Source organism: Trichinella spiralis (genome assembly GCF_000181795.1).
Source record: "Trichinella spiralis strain ISS 195 chromosome Unknown Scfld6, whole genome shotgun sequence".
In the NCBI taxonomy this organism is placed as follows: domain Eukaryota; kingdom Metazoa; phylum Nematoda; class Enoplea; order Trichinellida; family Trichinellidae; genus Trichinella; species Trichinella spiralis.
In genome coordinates, this window is record NW_003526945.1 from 5965657 (window position 1) to 5983297 (window position 17641).

The following is a 17641-nucleotide window of genomic DNA, read 5'->3' on the forward strand; positions in this document are numbered from 1 at the left end:
ATGTCAAAATTATGAAATTTATACATGACAACAAATTTTGTTTTTCAATTGTGAAATAATTTTACAGTATCCTGTTGAAAAATTTGTTTCAAATAGTGTAGTGTAAAATTTTTGAAATTTTACAGTACATTTCGTAACAGTCGTAAAAGCCACAGCTTTCAGCATAATCGTTTGAAATTTAAATATTTTTAATAAAATACAATTTAAAATTTCATAAAAAACTATTGAAATGCACTTTTGCTGATTCGAAAAAGATCACCGAATTTTCTTCACTAATTGAAATGAAAATGAAATATTTTCGCGTTTGAAATTTAATTTATTTATCGTATAAATGTTGAATTTAAGCCTATTAATCAAAAGATCTGCTCTTAACGTGTGCGAGTGAATTATAATTCGAACGGACTGTTTACGTATCGGCAGCTGGCAGTGAAGCAGATGTTCGACATGTAGCAATTTTTATCATTCATCTCTTGTGGTGATCATTAAATGAGTACAGTTATCTATCAAATAAAATCCACCAACTCATTCTTCCATGTATTTTCTGCCGTTTTTCTAATGGTAATTGAATATGTTTAATAAAATGTTAATGTTAATGCTAATGTTAAATTTATAAAAAGCAATTTTTTTTCAAATTTCAAGTGAATAAAAAGGTGTCAGAAATTTGAATTCCTTATTTAAATAAAATTCAGACAAAACTAAACTGATTAGACAAAATAATCAACAAAGATTGTTTTGACTGGAGTTGAATGTTTTGTAAATCCAAAACCGGTTTTACTATATTTTCGCGCCCTTAAATAGTGCGCGTTATATCTCCCCATTATCAGTTATTAACAATTTCAGCTAAAGCAACGCCGCATTATCTGATAATTTTGCTTTTCCATTTTCTGCCAATTGTATCGGTCGACGTTGTTAATTACGTTGTCACAGTTATGATGAAGCATTTGATTCAAGACTAAGAATTTTTGGTAAATCGGTTTTTTTCCCCCATTTTAAAAATATACTAATGTTTCTGTCTTGTACGTGTGCAGTTCAATAATATGTAATGTTTTACTGCATGTTGAATTTTAATTTATTGTAATTATAAATTTGATGCATAATAAATACCGAAAAATAAATAACAAGAAACATAAAATAATTTATTATTCACAAATTTTGCTTTTCATCATCATGCGATGCAATCAGAAAGCATTGCAGACGTTTCACATAACAGGACAGTAAAAAATTGCCTATGAGAAATATAATTTTACATTGTGACTAAAATATTTAGCATTCAACTAGTAAAAGTAATTTGAAATAATAACTGCTACATCGAAAGTGTAAATCACCAATTACCTATGAATGTAACGTATCAAACGGCAGTTTATTCAAAAAATAATTAACAATATGGACACGCGATTAAGTTTGTCAAAAATATTTTTTCCCCTTTTCTATCTGTAGCACAGTATAAATTTTTGTCCTATGCTCTGCTGCTTGGTCATGGACACGGATGCTTGTAGAGTTGCGGAAATCAGTTAAATAAGTGGGTGTATTTTGAAGTGCATCAAAAATTCACTGCCAATTGTTGCTGTGTACGCTTTGCAAATTTTGCTTACAGTAAGGTCGTGTGAGAAGGTTCCAGGCTATTGTTGTTTTTCTGCTTAGCCGTTATTGAGTGACATCGGAAGAAGCAATTTCTGACAAGGTCAGATGCTTGGCCAAAATGAACAGATTATATTTACAAAGACTGACAGCTCTTGTATGGCATGTTTTTGCTATTTTAATTACTTTTCACATTTTGAACTATAATTTTTTTTGTACTCTCTTCTGGGTTATCCAGAACTTTATCTTTTGTTAGCTGAAGGAAGAGAGTTGTTGGCACATCTTCCTCTTTACGAATATTGTATTAGCTGTGTTTGTATTGATTTTGTCGGCTTGTCAACAGATCTGAAAAATTTTTCTCCATCCAATGAGTGGCCCAGTGAATGGAATATATTGATGGACAATTGACCTGTATGAGACTTATTTGTACATGTTGACGTCAGTGTTGATGAGCTGCACGAAAAGATATTGTTCACTATGGGCTTTCATCCATCGTTGAATATGATGCCCTTAATTCAGTCTGTCGATTTAATTTAGCCACGGATCGATGGAAGCTTTTTGAAAGAACTGTGTTCTGTTTGATGATGACTTGCCTGCAATAAGAGATCTCAGCAACGAATACGGTTTTTTATTCAAATTCTTGACATTTTCTAAGAATTTTTTTTCTAACATCAACCAGAATAAAGTGCATTGAAACGATTTTCCATCCCGACGACAATATGCGACCTGTAATGATAACTGCATCAGGCACGTTCACCCGGCTTCATCTGCATTCTTTTGTCTATCAATATTCAAAGACCAGTTTTCACTAAGCTTCTAGTTTTGCTACACCATTTGACGTTTGGTAAGTTCACCGCTATGATTTCATACTTTCATAACTTTTACTTGATGATTTTCATTTAACCTGTTCGAAGTGGTAATGGTTCAATTGTTTATTTAAACAAAAATCGTCTACTCTGGTATTGGTTGTATTTTATTTTTTTTCTCTATTTTACCATGAATTAAACGCATTTCTTCTATTCAAAAATTGCTTTCTCGAATGGGAAATTGTTTGTAGGTTTTGTTAAAATTTAAGAACATTTTCATAAATGTTATTATTCAACGTAATCATGTCATTTGTTGTCACCTTGTGCAACAAGACAAGCGACCCACCGGGTAGTGGCAAATGATGATCAGTGGTCAGCCCAAGTTTGCCTGCCTGCCTGTCAATTTGCATGGTGTCTCATTTCTCAGTATCTTATTTCACGTCCTTTTGCACATATATCCGCTTTCTGGAAGTATCGTTCATAGGGCAACTTTATCGATTAATGCTGCGTTTGTTGTCTGTGATTCAGGTTCAATTTTTATAATTCAATAAAGACTAAACAGCGCGATGAAATCATTTATAAGCGAACAATTTTTATTTCACTGTTTACATGCTCACAAATAAAAATGCACGACTGTTTTGAGAAAGCGAGCAGCAGAGTTGCTTTATGTAACACTGGAGCAGCTATATTTATTGTTTGGAGAGAAATTATTCGTTTTGCATGAATTTTCTTTTGATGACTTTTTAGAAACTGCTGAAAATTGAGGAGCAGTTTCAATTTCTAATCACTCGACCAACTCGGCTAATCGGAATCATTTTGTTTGCAGAAAACGAAATGCCTGTAATTCGGAATCTGAAAATTGTTCAATAATGGCACTTGACCATGTTTACGCTTGTTTTGCTTTTGCTTCTGCCTGTCCAGTGTATTGACAAGTGGGATTTCGATCTGTATTCTGGAGACGAAAGTTAATAATTAACCAACGCCAATTATTTCACGGTAATTGGGTGCCAGCTGTTAATGTTAAAAGGTTAGCTGCAATTTCTATTACAAATGACGGTGGATATTTATGAAATCAAATGGTGACAACAAGCAAATAATGTCGACAGCCCCATTCGATAATAAATTCACACTGTTTAAGCAGAAGTATCTCTTTTCAATGGTAAGTTATGAATTTCTTTCCTTGTTTTCTAATGTAAATATTCAATGTATTGGAATTACATGAGGACACCGATCCGGTGATTTAGTAGGAGTAGAATTTTTATACTGTAACTATGTTTTCCAGTTTCTTGATTAGAAATTTTTGTAAAATTTGTCTCCATTTTGAACCTCAGAGTTGTTGTCGAAACAAAATATTCCCTTAGTGCACACATTATAATTTTACATTTTACCCTTTATCACGGAAAATAATATTCATTAAAATCACATCAAATAAATGAATACGATGTTTTAATTACGGCAATATCAGTTCTGATCAATGAAATACTTCTCTCAAATAGATGGCAATTTATATTAATTGCATTCATACTAACCGCTAGATTTTTGTAGATAAAATTTATTTAATTATCACAAATTAAACAGTATATTAAATTATATTATGCATGAGGAACTTTTAAATGAAAGAATGTCGGCATCTTGGTTGTTCAACTCTTCTACTTGTCTATATACTATACATTGTCAAATTTCTGATTGCTTGTTTGAAATAACATATCGAATGATTGAAATAAATGCACGTTGAATTATTTTATAGAGTTAAAAATAGCATTTTGTTATTTCATATTCCTTCTTAAACGGCAAAAATGATCGATTTAATTTGTTTTTTTCATTTGAACAATTTCAACTTAAGGCCACATTGAATAAAATGTTCGTTTATCTGATTAATCTTATTCAATTTGTTTTCAAATTTAAGTGAAATTGAGTAACTTAGTATAATTGTCAGTATTTTGTTGTTGCTTGCAGCTTCGAAAAATGGTGATTTTTTTAAAAAATATTGTACATTGATCATTATATATGTTGGTGATTGATTTTTCATTTTTATACTTTGCAAACTTCGTAGATTTCCGAATGAAATAGTTAGCTAAAAATAAATCACTTTTCCAAATCAGCATCATTTGTCAATTTTTCCTATTTAAGTTATTATGTTTGACTAGATGATCAACAATGGAAGCAGTTTTTGCCAACATTTTAACAATTTAAGGTCGATATTTATTCTATTGCTTTGTAATGGTCTGTTTTTGCTCGAATCCAACAATACGTAACAAGTATAGGATGCAACGGGCACAATTTGACAAATAAAGATCGAATTTAATATTTGCTGCTTTGAATTTTAATAATAACCTAATGGCAAGCTTCTTTTTTTTCTTCCATAGTACAAATTTCATTTTGGCTACTTTTGCTGCCAGCATCAACAATTACAGTATTGAATGATTCGTTCAACTTGTACAGTTTTTCAGTGTTGATTTCAATGTGAAATTAAAAATTTCCATTATTCAACAACAATCCAAATATTGATCATTCGATTTTCTTCATTTTTTCCATCAAATATCAATTGCAGTGAAATATAAATGCCAGCGGTGAATTTTGGTTTATTAAAAAGATGAACTTTCATGAGAAACTTGAAATGACTTACTGTATTTGCTTATAATTGATGAAAGGGAGGAAAAAAAGAGACTTGTTTCATTCAATTTTCTAATATAAATGACACTTTTTCTAATATACTGTGTATTTGTAGAAATATTAAAACTGGTATTTTGTAAGTGGAAATTTACTCTTGAAAGAAAATTTTTCATAAATAATTTTTCGAAAAAGAATCATGATTTAGCGACACTGTAACAGTGAAGGATAATTTTATATATATATATATATTTTGAAATTTCAGTTATCAGCATATTCTTAGGCAAAAACAGCACCAACATTGAAGATGTACTGTTTTGTCTATTGCTTGAGTTGGAAATCATTTTGCAAAGTCAATAATATTTGAAAGTGGTCACGTGCGTTATGCGTTTTCCAGGCTAGACCGGTGGTGTAAATAATTTTCCCTGGCTCGTTAACTTCCTTTGCTAATCGAATAAGCTGTCTCTGTCTGTCATCTGTGTCTCGAGCTAGGAGGAAAATAAAAGAGGAGACTGCTGATGGCAGCTGAGATCGGCTTGGTCGATTCAACAACTTGTGACATCCAGTGATCAAAACAAAAAAAACATACCCCTCTCCTCTCATATTTTTCACTTTCCATTTCATTACCACTACTATTTCAATCTATAACTTTTTCATTCCGTTAGCACATTAATGTTATAAATTTTGCCTTCAGTTGATTGATTGTCAGTTTTCATTTCAAACATACTTATGCAAATGATGCCCATTGTAATAATTTTAGCTGGTGAGAAAGATGTTTGTTCGTGCTATTGGAATTGTTTGTATTTAACAGAAAAATGAATTTTAAAGTTTGTTGCTTTTGAAGCAAAACATTTCAAGCAGACGGCTTAAACTTGTCGGCTAACTAGCACAATCATTGCCAAGGCAACAGGCCTGTTTTAATAATATGCTTGATCATCGCAGAAAGCCGCCCTGGCAGTGCATGGGCCAGTTGTGAGCTGTAGCAAAGTCGGATTTACATTTTAATATGCAGCTTATAATTTTACTGCTCGATGATTTGATTTTCTAGCCTACCAAACGCTTTGCCCGTCTAGCCTGTGACCTAATTCTTTTTCGATAGTCTTTTATCTGATTGATTGTCTTATCATCCCAACGTGCATAAATGGAAAACTGTTTTGTTTGTCCCACAAGTGCAAACAGATTTACATGCTGCTAAATTTTGCTCATATTTTCTGAAAGCCATTTTGCTAGCTTGTATCAAAAAGTCTGCAGAAAAATGGAATTTTCATATTTTGTAATTTTAAAAAAATGTATTTCAAGAAGTGTAAAGCAAATAATTTGCAAATGGTAAGTGAAAGAAATGTTCCATTTTTCTGATCGATCCATTTTCAAAAAGTTCATATTTTCGCGATTTGTTTGTTCTTTATACCACAGTTATTAGCTGCTGTTACGTGATGATAGTGGATCGGATGAAATTTTGAAAATATCAATCTGTTGATTCTATTTTCCTTTCACTAGCCTATTTATTATTTTATTTTTTTAAATATCATTTTCATTGATGAGATGCTGTTGCTTTTTTATTATTATTATTTCTAGCAAAAATGATTTAGAGTTTATATTTTCTACTGTAAAATATGAGTTGATTTGAAATAGATGAATAGATTATTCAGTAGAAAAATATTAAATGATTATTTTCACACTGAAATGAAATGTCCAGTGAAAATAAAATGCCAGCGTATAAATGCATGAGCAAAGTGTGAATAATGTATTTATTTATTCGAAGAAATTAACAAGTGCTTGCGTGTCATTGAATCATTTACGCATGAAATGGGTCACTGTTAATCGAAACTGCACTTGAAATTGATAGTGTTTTTTCATTTTTATTGTGTTAAAGCTTTTCATTTGAAGCGAATTCTTATTCAACCATTCAAAATGTTCTCTTCAGCCACACACAAATTATTTTATAAATTTAATGTTGTAGATTTTTGATGAAGAAAGAAAATTGCCGCATGATGGATTTGATAAATTATTTCATGCTTGCAAGTGATTTTATATCCTGTAAGATTTGTATTCACATTTTAGAGAAGCATACTTTTTTTAAAAAAAAGTATATATATACTTTTTGCATTCATAATATTTAGATGATGAAATATTGTTATGATTGAACATGAAAACAACTTGAACGACCTTTCCACTGAAGGGAAAGATTTATCTTGAAATTCAAACCAGAACCCATTTACCCCTTTGGTCATTTGAAAATCGAATAATGAAGCAGGTTTCATTCTTCGAAGAGCTTTCTCTTCATTGTGTGCTGCACTACATCACCACCACCACCACCACCACCACTGGTGCGCATATGTCCATGAATGTCGTCTTGAAAGATTTGCTTGACATTTGTGCATAGTAGCTTCATAGCTATATATCCATCTATATATATATATATTATAATATTTTGCAATGGAAAATTTTCACTTCATAATTGTGAACAATTGTTGAAATGCATATTTTAAGACCGAATGCCAACACAAACAACAATGGTCTGATTTTCACAAACAAGCGCCACTGTTGCGTCTTTTTCCTTTTGCAGCACAATGCTGTTGAAAAGGTAGGTAAATTTTTCTTCATCATATTTTCCAAATTGGACTTTGCTTTCAGATATTTTTCTACATATGCTTTCAAGGAAAGTTTCCTACCGAGTTCGAAGAGCAGATCGGTTTGTTTCAGAATCGTGAGTAATTTTGTATCTTTGCATGCAGTCTGTGTAACGTTGAACGTTACAGCTGTCGAAGGCGGCAAACATTTATAAATACATATCCCAGTTGGCAGATTTCAATTTAGCTTCACTGTTAGTATGCATGTGTGTGCGCGTGAGCGATTATTTTTCCATTATTACTGCAAGCGTTATCGACTTTCTGCAAGTGGAATGTTTGAACTTGACTATTACGTCAATGGTCAAGCACAACAGGCTGAAATTGCTCTCTCTTTCTCTTTCTCATCTATCCTAATTTTCTGTTTTAATGTTGAGAAGTAATAAATTGACACTAAATTTTATTATAATAAATCCAGTTTTGATGATGATGATGATTTCGATTAAGAACGAATGATTCAATTTGATTGACTTTTGTTTTTGTCGTTTGCTTTTGTTTCTTTCCAATCCAAATTGGTCTATATTTAATGAGTTGCATTTTTGGCTTTTCAGGTTCCCCCCGTGGCTTTATCGTCCAGTGGAATCGACCGATGCGGTCGAATGTTGTTTTAATTGTTTGCAGATTTGCTAACGGCACGTTTTATTCGTTGGGCATTTCAATGGCCATGCGGGCAGTCGGGCAGGCTATCACGCACGTATTGCGGGCTTGTCGGCTTCGATTGGCACTCGTCATCTTTGCAGAGCTTCTTTTGTGCCAGTGAAAGGAAAAATTCAACAGCGTCCAGCTTTGCTATTTTTGTTCCCTCTCCTCTTTTGCCAGCCAATAGTACAAGCCAATTTATAAAACGGACCAGTTTTTATTATCAAAAGATTTTTTGATGCAAACTGAACTTCTCAGCAGGGCGTGTAATCAATTTCAAAAATTTTCAACTCCCATTATCACACATTACACAATGCACAATTTTGTGTTCTTTATTTGTGACAAATTTTGCCCCCTCCCCCCTCTCTCTCTCCTGTCTGTACACATCTCAGCTATTGTATGAACAACTTTTATTTTATAATTTCTATCGTGGATTTTTCTTTGTTTCACATAATTTTGGCATTGTTCCATTTGTAACATTATCTCTTCAAGTTTTTTCATCGGTATTTTCAAGTTGAAATTAGCAGCAATTCAAAGCAACAAACAGACTGGCTTGTTGGTCGATTGGTCGTGTAAATTGTGCGGTTCGCTATTTATCCACTTATTTATATTCTTTTCCAATCACATTCGAACATCTTTTCCGCTTATCATGGACCAAATCTTATTATATCGGATGCCAGATGTTGCCAGCGTTCAAAGTTCAACGTTAAATATACCACCTTTGGACACGTGACCATTCAATTGTACACTCGATCTGTCTGACACAGTAACAACAGCTCATACATACGTGCGTGCATATATGTACAATGAATATTTATATTTTTTTTTCATATTCAGCTCGCGCTATTATTCAACGTGCTTCACGCGTTTCATGCTATTTTTTATACTGATTTTTCAAGTTGCTATATTCCATCTATTTCAGAGTGGATTTTTCAAGTTGAAAAATCACTAGCAGCGTTAGAATTGCAAACGAACCGTCGAAATTGAATACTGAAAACAGAATGTCGTCGGCTTTTATCATCGAAGAATGGCGAGATTTGTGGAGCTACAAAGGCGACTTTGTTATTACCTGTTTTGCATACGTCTTTTCCCAGTCGAGTCTACTGTCGTTGCCGAAGTTGTTCATTGAAAATGGAGGAGGTGAATTTATTTGTATCACTTGACCAAAACGACACTTTTTCGAAAATTATTATTCATTTCAAGGTGCATTCGCAATTGCTTATTTGGTTTCTTTGCTATTCTGTTGTCTGCCGTTGATTATGATGGAACTGAGCATTGGTCAACAGTGTGCCAGCGCTCCGCCGAAATCGCTGTTCAACATATGCCCCTTGCTTGCAGGTATTTGTATTCTTGTTCCACTGTGCAAATTCTGCTCTTTCTCTCAAAATGGCTGAAATTGAAATTTTAATTTTTTCATACTCATTTATCACGTTTTGCTTCTGTACTTTCAAATGGCCTTTTAATTCACTTAAATATTGCTATAGTTTTGCTCAGATAGAATTGATGCAACAAGTTTTTTCAATGTAAGTATGCATGCGTGATGTTGAACACATTTTCTTCTCAAGATTCATCAAATGCTGGTTTTCTCTAGTAGTGTATATTGCTTTTTATTGAGATTTAGTGCAAATAAATTCGCGTTATATTTAGCTCAAGTTTTGACGCGTATACGCCCAATACGTGTAAAAAGTGCCGGGCAATTTTAAAAGTATGCTCATTTATAATTTAGGAAATATTTAAATAGTTGCAATGAAATTTAAAGAAATGGCCCTATGATGATATCTTTGAAAAGCTTAAAATAAGCTTATTTTTGTCGACTAGTGATTGTTGTAAACTTGTTGACTAGTTTTGTTTTATTGGTTTTAAAATGTCGTTTTGAAATCTTTACAATTTTCCTCTTAATGGGAGCGGTTTTTTATTATTTTTATTGCAGCTGTGTTTAAGTTCGCTGTTGATACCTTAACGAATGGAAGAAGTAGCTTAAAAAGTGAAAAATAAAAGTATCATTTAGAACTTCAACGTTCAATAGTGCTTCTTATTTCTAACGATGTTCTAAGTATATAGTTTATGTTGATATCGTGATTTATTTTTATTTGTTCATTTAATGTAACTTTTTCACTAGTTGTTGGAAAGCTTTTCATTTTCAGGTGTTGGCAGTGCGTTTATTTTGTATTCGCTTGTCATCAGTTCTCTGCTTGCATCTTACGTCAGCTACATTTTATCTTTTCTTGTACATTTGTTCACCAACATTGAAGAAGCGAATCCCCCTTGGGCATTGTGCTCTTCTGAATGGAGCACCGTCCCTTGTGTTGACAATTTAGCCATTAATAATTCAGGCCAGACATCGTTGAACAACGTCAAGGAATTTTTCGAGTATCTATTTATCTGCTTTTTCTAATTTTTTCCACATTTAATTGCAAATTTCAACTGGTTTTTAATTTAGCTTGAGCGTTTTGAACGTTACAACACGCATTGAAGAATCTGGCGATTTACAATGGATGCTTATTTCTGGAATAGCCGGCACTTGGCTTTTGGTTTTTCTCGCGCTATTTCTTGGAGTAAAGTGGTTAGGAAAAGTGAGCATTTATTTTTGCATATTTGAAAATTCTCTCGTAAATTGATTCAATTTTTCAGGTGTGCTACTTCACTTTTATCATACCACTTTTATTGTTGCTGACGTTATTGGTGAAATCGTTGAGCTCCAACGGAGCGAATCATCTTCTTCAAGATGTTTTCGAAACTGACTGGAACGCGCTGTTGAAAGTGGAAGTAAGTGGTAAACGTATGATCTTGAAATCACTAATTTAGCTGTTTATTTATGAATGACTTTTCAACGAAAATACCAATCTTATTTATCGTGTATATTTAATGAGACTTTTTTAATGCAAGAATATTTTTTTTATCAATGACAATTTAATTTGACAATGTTACATTTTAGACTTGGGTTCAAGCTTTTGCCCAAAGCTTGTACGGAACTGGACTTTGTTTCGGCGCCTATATTACTCTCGGTTCGTTCAACAAGCGCAATAACAACGTATTCGGGTAAAATTATCCCCCACAACTTGCGCATTCGATGTTTTTATGCATACATTATGCACATGCATATTTATTTCAGTGACGGATTATTGATTATTGTCATCCATACGGCTCTGTCAGCTCTTGGCTTTGTCACTCTTTCTGCGATGCTTGGAATTTTCAAATCAAAATTCAGCATACCCTCCAGTGTTGTATTGACGGATGGTAATAATGCGCATGTGCACAAAAATTTTTATCATTCGCGTAATGCAAATATAAATAGCTCTGCTGTTATGCAGGATTCTCTCAAATTTTGAACCTGTTGGCATCCGCTAGTCACTTCGATCAACCGCAATTATGGTCGACATTAGTGCTTATGCTATTTTTATTTCTATTCCTGAATATACTGGTGAAAAATTTTCCAAAAAAAATAAGCGCATCTTTTCGACACTGAATCATTTTCATTATATAGTACATCCTCATGTTGAACGTTCAAACCAGTATCGAAGATGCAATTGGTGATTCGGCTTCAAAATTTTTTCCTCGCTTTGGCATTTCCTTTGCCACATGCTGCATTGGATTTGTCGCTTCTCTTGGTTATGCTAGCCAAGTAAGTGATCCATCTGCACAATAATTTACAAACAGTAGTTCATTTGAAATATCCGTTCGTTTGTTTCACGATTTCTCTTTAGGCTGGATTTTACGCTTCTCAATTGATGATGAAGTTCATCGATCTGCTATGCCCGTGGACTCTGCTAGCATTCGAACTGTTCGCAGTTGCATGGCTTTACTGTACTTGTTTATCTTTTTTCAAATGGAATTGTAATTTTTAAGTGTGAATTACAAAATTTACAGGTGCTCATCTTCTTGCCAGAGATACCAGTCGTTTGATCAGCAATAAACCAAGCAAATTTTTACTTTTTCCATTTTTTGAGCTGCTTTACATTCTTCCTGCAGTTCCTATAGTATGCAAGAAGTTTAATTTTTTCACCAACAGTCGACAACACTATTATATTGTTTGTTTTTTTAGTTTATTATTGTTATCAAAATGTGGAATTACAATTTTCGAGACATTTTGAAAGACAATCAAGCCAGCCCTTGGATGGAATTAGTTGGATGGTCTGTGAGTACGGTAATATTGTTACCGATCATTATAGGTATGCTGTATTGCACAGTGAAAACTTGCATACACGGCCCAGGATTTACCCTTTGGGAGGTAATTGTTATTTGTTCACCGTTGAAACGGTTTGTTCATTGTAGATGAAAATTGATAATTTTGCAGAAATTCAAATATACTATCCTCTCTCCAATACGCTATGAAGTGCCGAAAGTGGTATCAGTACCGAGATATTCTTCGACGGCACCAGGCTACGTTTTGCTTCCACATGCCCCGCTAGCCGAACCGGAACAGTTCAACGATATTTATTCAGATCGTCAACAAACGAGAGTTTCGAAAATTTGATAATGGACTTTTGTCAAAAATTTACTACCGCATGCGTGAAAAAACTACGACAAAATGTGTAACATATGTCGGCAGACAAACTTTAGTATATATTTTTGAAAATGCTTTTCAAATTCATTTCCATTTGCAAATGTAGTGTTGTTGCTTAAGTTCGGAAGTTAGTTATTCATTAAGAAGTGCAACTGATTTTACTCAGCTTTTAAAAACTACAATGTTATGCGAAAGTAAGTAAAATATTTGGTATATTAAATTTAGAATTCGATTAGAAGAAGATGGTCTTCTCAAAATGGTCAACAATTGTGGCAAGCTGTTTTTGTATTTTACTTTTTTTTTCTTGCTTACTATTCAACGTCATCAACAGTACTAAATCCAGTAGAAGTAGACCAGTTCAATAGACGACCATTTAGAGGAGTGAAGCTTTCTTTGCATTTGAATTTTCTGTTGTAAGTTATGTTAGAAAATGTTTTATTTGAATAATTTTTTTTCTTCCACCAAAAAAAAGCTAAAGCATTTATTGTTCCAGATTATTATTATTATTATTATTAATTACAGTGCTGTGTTTCCAATTTCAGGATATTAAATTAAACTTACCGTTTCAAAGATAGCTTAGCTAGAGGAGAAAAGTTAAAGTGGGAACGAATGAATGAATAACTTAGCTTTATTTCATCGTCACATGATTGCCAGATGATGATTTAGCCGTTCTGCGTTTCAGCTTCCCTAAAGCTTGAAGTTTCGCTAAGTAAGAGTATATAGCGTGTTAAATAGATGCTTAGTGTTACTTTAGTTTATTAAATGCGAGTGAATTGCTCATAAATTTTCTATAGCAAAGAGTGCTAAACTTGTAGCATTTTCGATTACCAAACGCTTACTGGTTGTAAGAAGTTGTTGTTGTTGATCAACTTTTTAACTTGCTTTTTAGTAGTCAGTGTTAATATAAATATAATGGTGGTTTTGAACATTTTGTTTTTTTTTACTTATTTTACATTTTTCAGTTTTTACATTCAAGCTTCATCATCATTATATGGCATTTTGCTTTTGAATCAGCGATCAAAATATTTTTTAATTTGATATGCAGGTATTTTTGTTTTATTTTTTATACGAGATAATAATAATAATTTTTTACTTTGTTTAAAAATAGGTGTTTCAATTGTTTCAATTTGAATTTTTTACGTTTTCGTAATTGCAGAATCATGAGGAGGACATCTAAGCAAGAAATATTTATTATAGTCGGTATGTTGAAGCGTTTATGGACGTAATGTATGAAGTGATTATTACTTTTTACTTTTTTTTTTGAAATTTTTGATAAATCTTGTCGAACCGATCATACTTGAGGTATACCAAATAGGCTATTGAGTTGATGTTCTCATCTTGAAGCCTGAGCATTACAAGAGGGTTGCAGAAATTTTCAATCATCTGTACAACATGTTATATTTATATTGAAAAAAATGCTCGATTCACTTTTAGATAAGCTTGTTTTAATTAAAAACAGCATACCAAATTCATTTTTAGAAGTAGTCATTTAGTGTTACTTGTCGATGGTGGATCTGTGATGAATTTCCTGGATATTGGCTAATGATGCGAAAAAGAAATTTTCAACATACGTTGTTGCTTTTTTCTTCTTTGTCGTTCGTGCGCATATTCTCATTTCCATAACTCAAACAGCAATTAGCCTCTTCAATTTTTAGCTTAAAAAAATCAAAGCAAGACAAATCTTGACTTGTTCTCCAGTGTATCTCTTCTATATATGTTATAGCTGAAAAATGAATCACATAATTTCTCCACTAGGCTAATCATGTTTAATGAATAATTTTTGATTATTTGTTTTTGAACATAAAAAAGCACTTATGTTTTATTTCAAAGTACTAATTTTTTTGTAAAATATTACATGTAATATTAGTTGTTCATAAGAATTTCAAATGCCAGCTTGTAATTGGCTGTTATTTTCGTCAAAGTAGTGTTACAGCTTATATATATATATATATTTATTTATTTATAATTTGTATTGTTCAGTGAGTCCAGCAAGCAGAGAGAACGCTCGATGATATTAATGCTGTTCGTTGGTAACTGATAAATCGGTTCAAATGCATGCGGTTAATTCAATCATTTGAAACCATGAAAACATGTGACACAGCAAACAATTTCAAGCTAAGTAGAGTCTCACCTTTCTTCAGTGACAGCGTCGCTTTCATTTTGCGTTACTAAGCGACGGAAATTAGTCTCTTTTCCACCAGGCTACTTCAACCATCTTCCTCTTGTTCAGCCATTGTTATTCGGTTATTCCATCTGAAACTTTTGAACAAAGGTAATTTATCATGTTAATTTCAAGGAACAATGTTTTGTATTTAGAACAGCTCATCTTTGAAATTAACAGAATTATTACGAATTTGATTACACTAATTATGAGCTAATGAGTATTATTTATTCAATGGTCACAGTTGTATACTTACTTGATGATTTAATTTTTCACCTCACATATTTACTTGAAATATGCAAAATGGAAAGCTGTTCTCTAATTAGTACAGTGAATTAATTCATGAAGTGTTAAAAGTTTCAATCATCCCCGTTGCCAGTATTTCAGCATGAAATAGAAGTGTTTATTTTTTTTTATTGCATCGTCAGCACCGGAAATTTATGCTTAATTTACTTTATGTTTCAAGTTTTTCGAATGCAGTAATTTCCACTTGATTTGCTAAATAGAAAGTATTGAAATTAATGTTTACTTAGTGCAGCATCGACGTCATAATAAAAAGGCTTAAGATATGGCTTAATCGTTTTGGCAGAGCATTTGTGTAAGCGCAACAATAATCAACGCATAGTTCAAATAAATTTAAATAACTCTCCGGCGTTGTTCGAAACATGCCTCAATACATGTAGTAGATATTATCGCAATTTGCAAAAGTAGATGAAATAAGATCGACATATTATTATACTTTATAAAAATAAAGCAAAACCTTGAATAATAATTTTTCTATCATGTTATTTTCCAATAAAATTATATACTTTTAATTGTTTTTATAACATTTGTTTGCAAATACTGTGCAAATTATCATAAATGTGACGAACGAAATTCCATCTTAGCTTACGAAAATAGCCTTAAAATCAGGAATCTGAACATTTTTACACCATTATATTTATGGAAAATATTCTTGGCACTTTAAAGTAAAGCTGCAAATTTGAAATAAAATGAATCTTTCGTCATCAGAAAAATGTCGAATGCTTTGTAAAATGCATTGCTTAGGTAATGCATCTCAAATTCACTGGTTTAAATGTGATCTCTGCAAATGTTCAACCAGCAATAGTCGTAATTTTTATTTTTTAACATTCCAAAAATCTTTTAAATTTGCTGAAATTTCACCTATTTTTCTTACGGTATTCTGCCAATGGATAATCATAATTTATAAAAGTGATTTCAAATTTTTTCATTATCATTTTATCATTTTTTAAGCATTAACCAAGATTTTCATGCACAAGTAAATAAATAATTATGTGCGAACGTATCACTGGTAGACATTGAATTGTAACAAAGAAAAACACCATCCTGTCACGATGGAAAAGATCAGCGCCGATATGAGCGAAACCAAAGTGATCAAGAAAGAAACATCTCATCCATCATTGACCATGGGAAAAATAAAGAGAGTTACTGAAACGAAAAAGCTTCAAGAAATCAAGCAACATTTGAAAAGTTCATCAAACAGTCAGCAAACGGTAAAACCAGAAATGCATAGATTTTATTATTTCTTAATGATAAAATTACTGGTAATTCCCTAAAATTATTCTTTGCAAACAAGTGCAAATGAATTGTTCAAATTGATTGAGCCATTGATTGTTTAACGATGACCATTTCAACAAATGCAACTAAGAAATTCTTCCTTTTGCTAGAGGATTTCTAATGCTTGATTATTAATTATAGAATATTTAATTGATGAAAATGGTTTTTCAATAAGTTTTAATTTTGAAACCTTTGTGGAAGAGAAGAGGAAAAACTTTGCACTTTGTTTGCAACTACAGGCTTTGCATAGTTTCAGTTGCAAATGCAGCTTCGCATCATGCTCAGTAAAAATTACTTAATTAACACCAAATAGCATCAAAAAAACTGACAGTTTTTAATAATTCTAAATCAATTACTGATGAAATGCAGCAAACAAAAGCTTGAATTAATTTTTTTCAACAGATTTTATCTATAGTTTGCTTATGGATGGAAATATGAATTTTCACAATCACAGTCGCACGTTTTCCACATTTGCAGTCGATTATTTAATAAATGAAAATATTATCATTTTAAAATCTCCTCCACCTGTTTCACTGCCAATAGATCACATCGGATAGAAGTATTCGAATCTTATTTTTTCTGTTTCTCTAATTTGTTTATGCTTAACTTATAGCAAATATTTGAAATGCAAAATTCATTCTGAAATTGATCTATTTTTACCTTTCATAAATACTTTTCTTATTCATTAAGATTTTTTATAATTCAATATTTTCAACATTTGCATTATTCTGTTATAGCTTTACAATCAATGTTCAGGTTCATTTCCATTTCATCAATGCAAATAATACGAATCATTCATTGTGCACCGGGTACAATGTAAGAAGCGTCTAATGTGCTAAATTAAAAAACCCGTTAATATAGTGGAACAGTGGTACAAATGTTTGATAAACTAGCATGTGAGTCCAAAAACAGAAAGCTTATTTTGCTTGGTTATTATCAACGGATAAAATAAATTGTCATTATTATTGCATGTATGCTTGTATATTTTTATACACATTGCATAGATAAATAAGAAATAATTTTTATTTTTTTATTGATAAAATGACATTATTTTTAATAAAAATAATTGAAATCAAACAATAATTCACTTTTAAATGTTCGTGGCAAGATTTGCATATTTGATGGAAAAGTTAATCAA

The 17641-nt window shown here is 32.0% G+C and overlaps 4 protein-coding genes across 4 annotated transcripts; 2 read left to right on the plus strand and 2 right to left on the minus strand.

Annotated features, from left to right (window-relative positions):
• Window positions 1–3185: 3185 nt before the first annotated feature.
• Window positions 3186–3754, minus strand: Tsp_09724 (conserved hypothetical protein). The gene is made up of 2 exons (XM_003374346.1): window positions 3603–3754; window positions 3186–3336 (listed from the first exon to the last, which is right to left on the minus strand). Exons 1-2 carry the CDS (start codon window positions 3752–3754, stop codon window positions 3186–3188), a joined length of 303 nt encoding a protein of 100 aa, XP_003374394.1.
• A 4070-nt stretch (window positions 3755–7824) lies between these two features.
• Tsp_09723 (hypothetical protein) lies at window positions 7825–8381 on the plus strand. Its single transcript, XM_003374347.1, has 2 exons — window positions 7825–7924; window positions 8173–8381. The coding sequence occupies exons 1-2, from the start codon at window positions 7825–7827 to the stop codon at window positions 8379–8381; spliced, it is 309 nt and encodes a 102-aa protein (XP_003374395.1).
• An 880-nt stretch (window positions 8382–9261) lies between these two features.
• On the plus strand, window positions 9262–12734 carry Tsp_09722 (sodium:neurotransmitter symporter family protein). The gene is made up of 17 exons (XM_003374348.1): window positions 9262–9377; window positions 9464–9598; window positions 9876–9939; window positions 10020–10077; window positions 10191–10232; window positions 10269–10313; window positions 10405–10630; window positions 10701–10791; window positions 10892–11026; window positions 11196–11299; window positions 11373–11536; window positions 11572–11642; window positions 11745–11882; window positions 11965–12070; window positions 12128–12157; window positions 12303–12517; window positions 12555–12734. The coding sequence occupies exons 1-17, from the start codon at window positions 9262–9264 to the stop codon at window positions 12732–12734; spliced, it is 1920 nt and encodes a 639-aa protein (XP_003374396.1).
• Window positions 12735–14012: 1278 nt separating this feature from the next.
• Tsp_09721 (conserved hypothetical protein) lies at window positions 14013–14998 on the minus strand. Its single transcript, XM_003374349.1, has 3 exons — window positions 14977–14998; window positions 14336–14487; window positions 14013–14147 (listed from the first exon to the last, which is right to left on the minus strand). Exons 1-3 carry the CDS (start codon window positions 14996–14998, stop codon window positions 14013–14015), a joined length of 309 nt encoding a protein of 102 aa, XP_003374397.1.
• Between the last annotated feature and the right edge of the window lie 2643 nt (window positions 14999–17641).

Excerpts from the sequence above, each read along its gene's own strand:
- Tsp_09724 (XM_003374346.1), bottom strand. The coding sequence starts at position 3,754 with ATGTGTGCACTAAGGGAATATTTTGTTTCGACAACAACTCTGAGGTTC. Across the intron at positions 3,337-3,602 it reads CACCGGATCGGTGTCCTCAT|AATACAGATCGAAATCCCAC; the intron begins GTAATTCCAATA and ends TTTCGTCTCCAG.
- Tsp_09723 (XM_003374347.1), top strand. The coding sequence starts at position 7,825 with ATGCATGTGTGTGCGCGTGAGCGATTATTTTTCCATTATTACTGCAAG. Across the intron at positions 7,925-8,172 it reads ACTTGACTATTACGTCAATG|GTTCCCCCCGTGGCTTTATC; the intron begins GTCAAGCACAAC and ends TTGGCTTTTCAG.
- Tsp_09722 (XM_003374348.1), top strand. The coding sequence starts at position 9,262 with ATGTCGTCGGCTTTTATCATCGAAGAATGGCGAGATTTGTGGAGCTAC. Across the intron at positions 10,233-10,268 it reads TACCTTAACGAATGGAAGAA|AACTTCAACGTTCAATAGTG; the intron begins GTAGCTTAAAAA and ends AGTATCATTTAG. Across the intron at positions 10,314-10,404 it reads TATTTCTAACGATGTTCTAA|GTGTTGGCAGTGCGTTTATT; the intron begins GTATATAGTTTA and ends TTTCATTTTCAG.
- Tsp_09721 (XM_003374349.1), bottom strand. The coding sequence starts at position 14,998 with ATGGCTGAACAAGAGGAAGATG. Across the intron at positions 14,488-14,976 it reads GGCTGAACAAGAGGAAGATG|CTATAACATATATAGAAGAG; the intron begins GTTGAAGTAGCC and ends TTCATTTTTCAG. Across the intron at positions 14,148-14,335 it reads AAGAAGAAAAAAGCAACAAC|ATGATTGAAAATTTCTGCAA; the intron begins GTATGTTGAAAA and ends CATGTTGTACAG.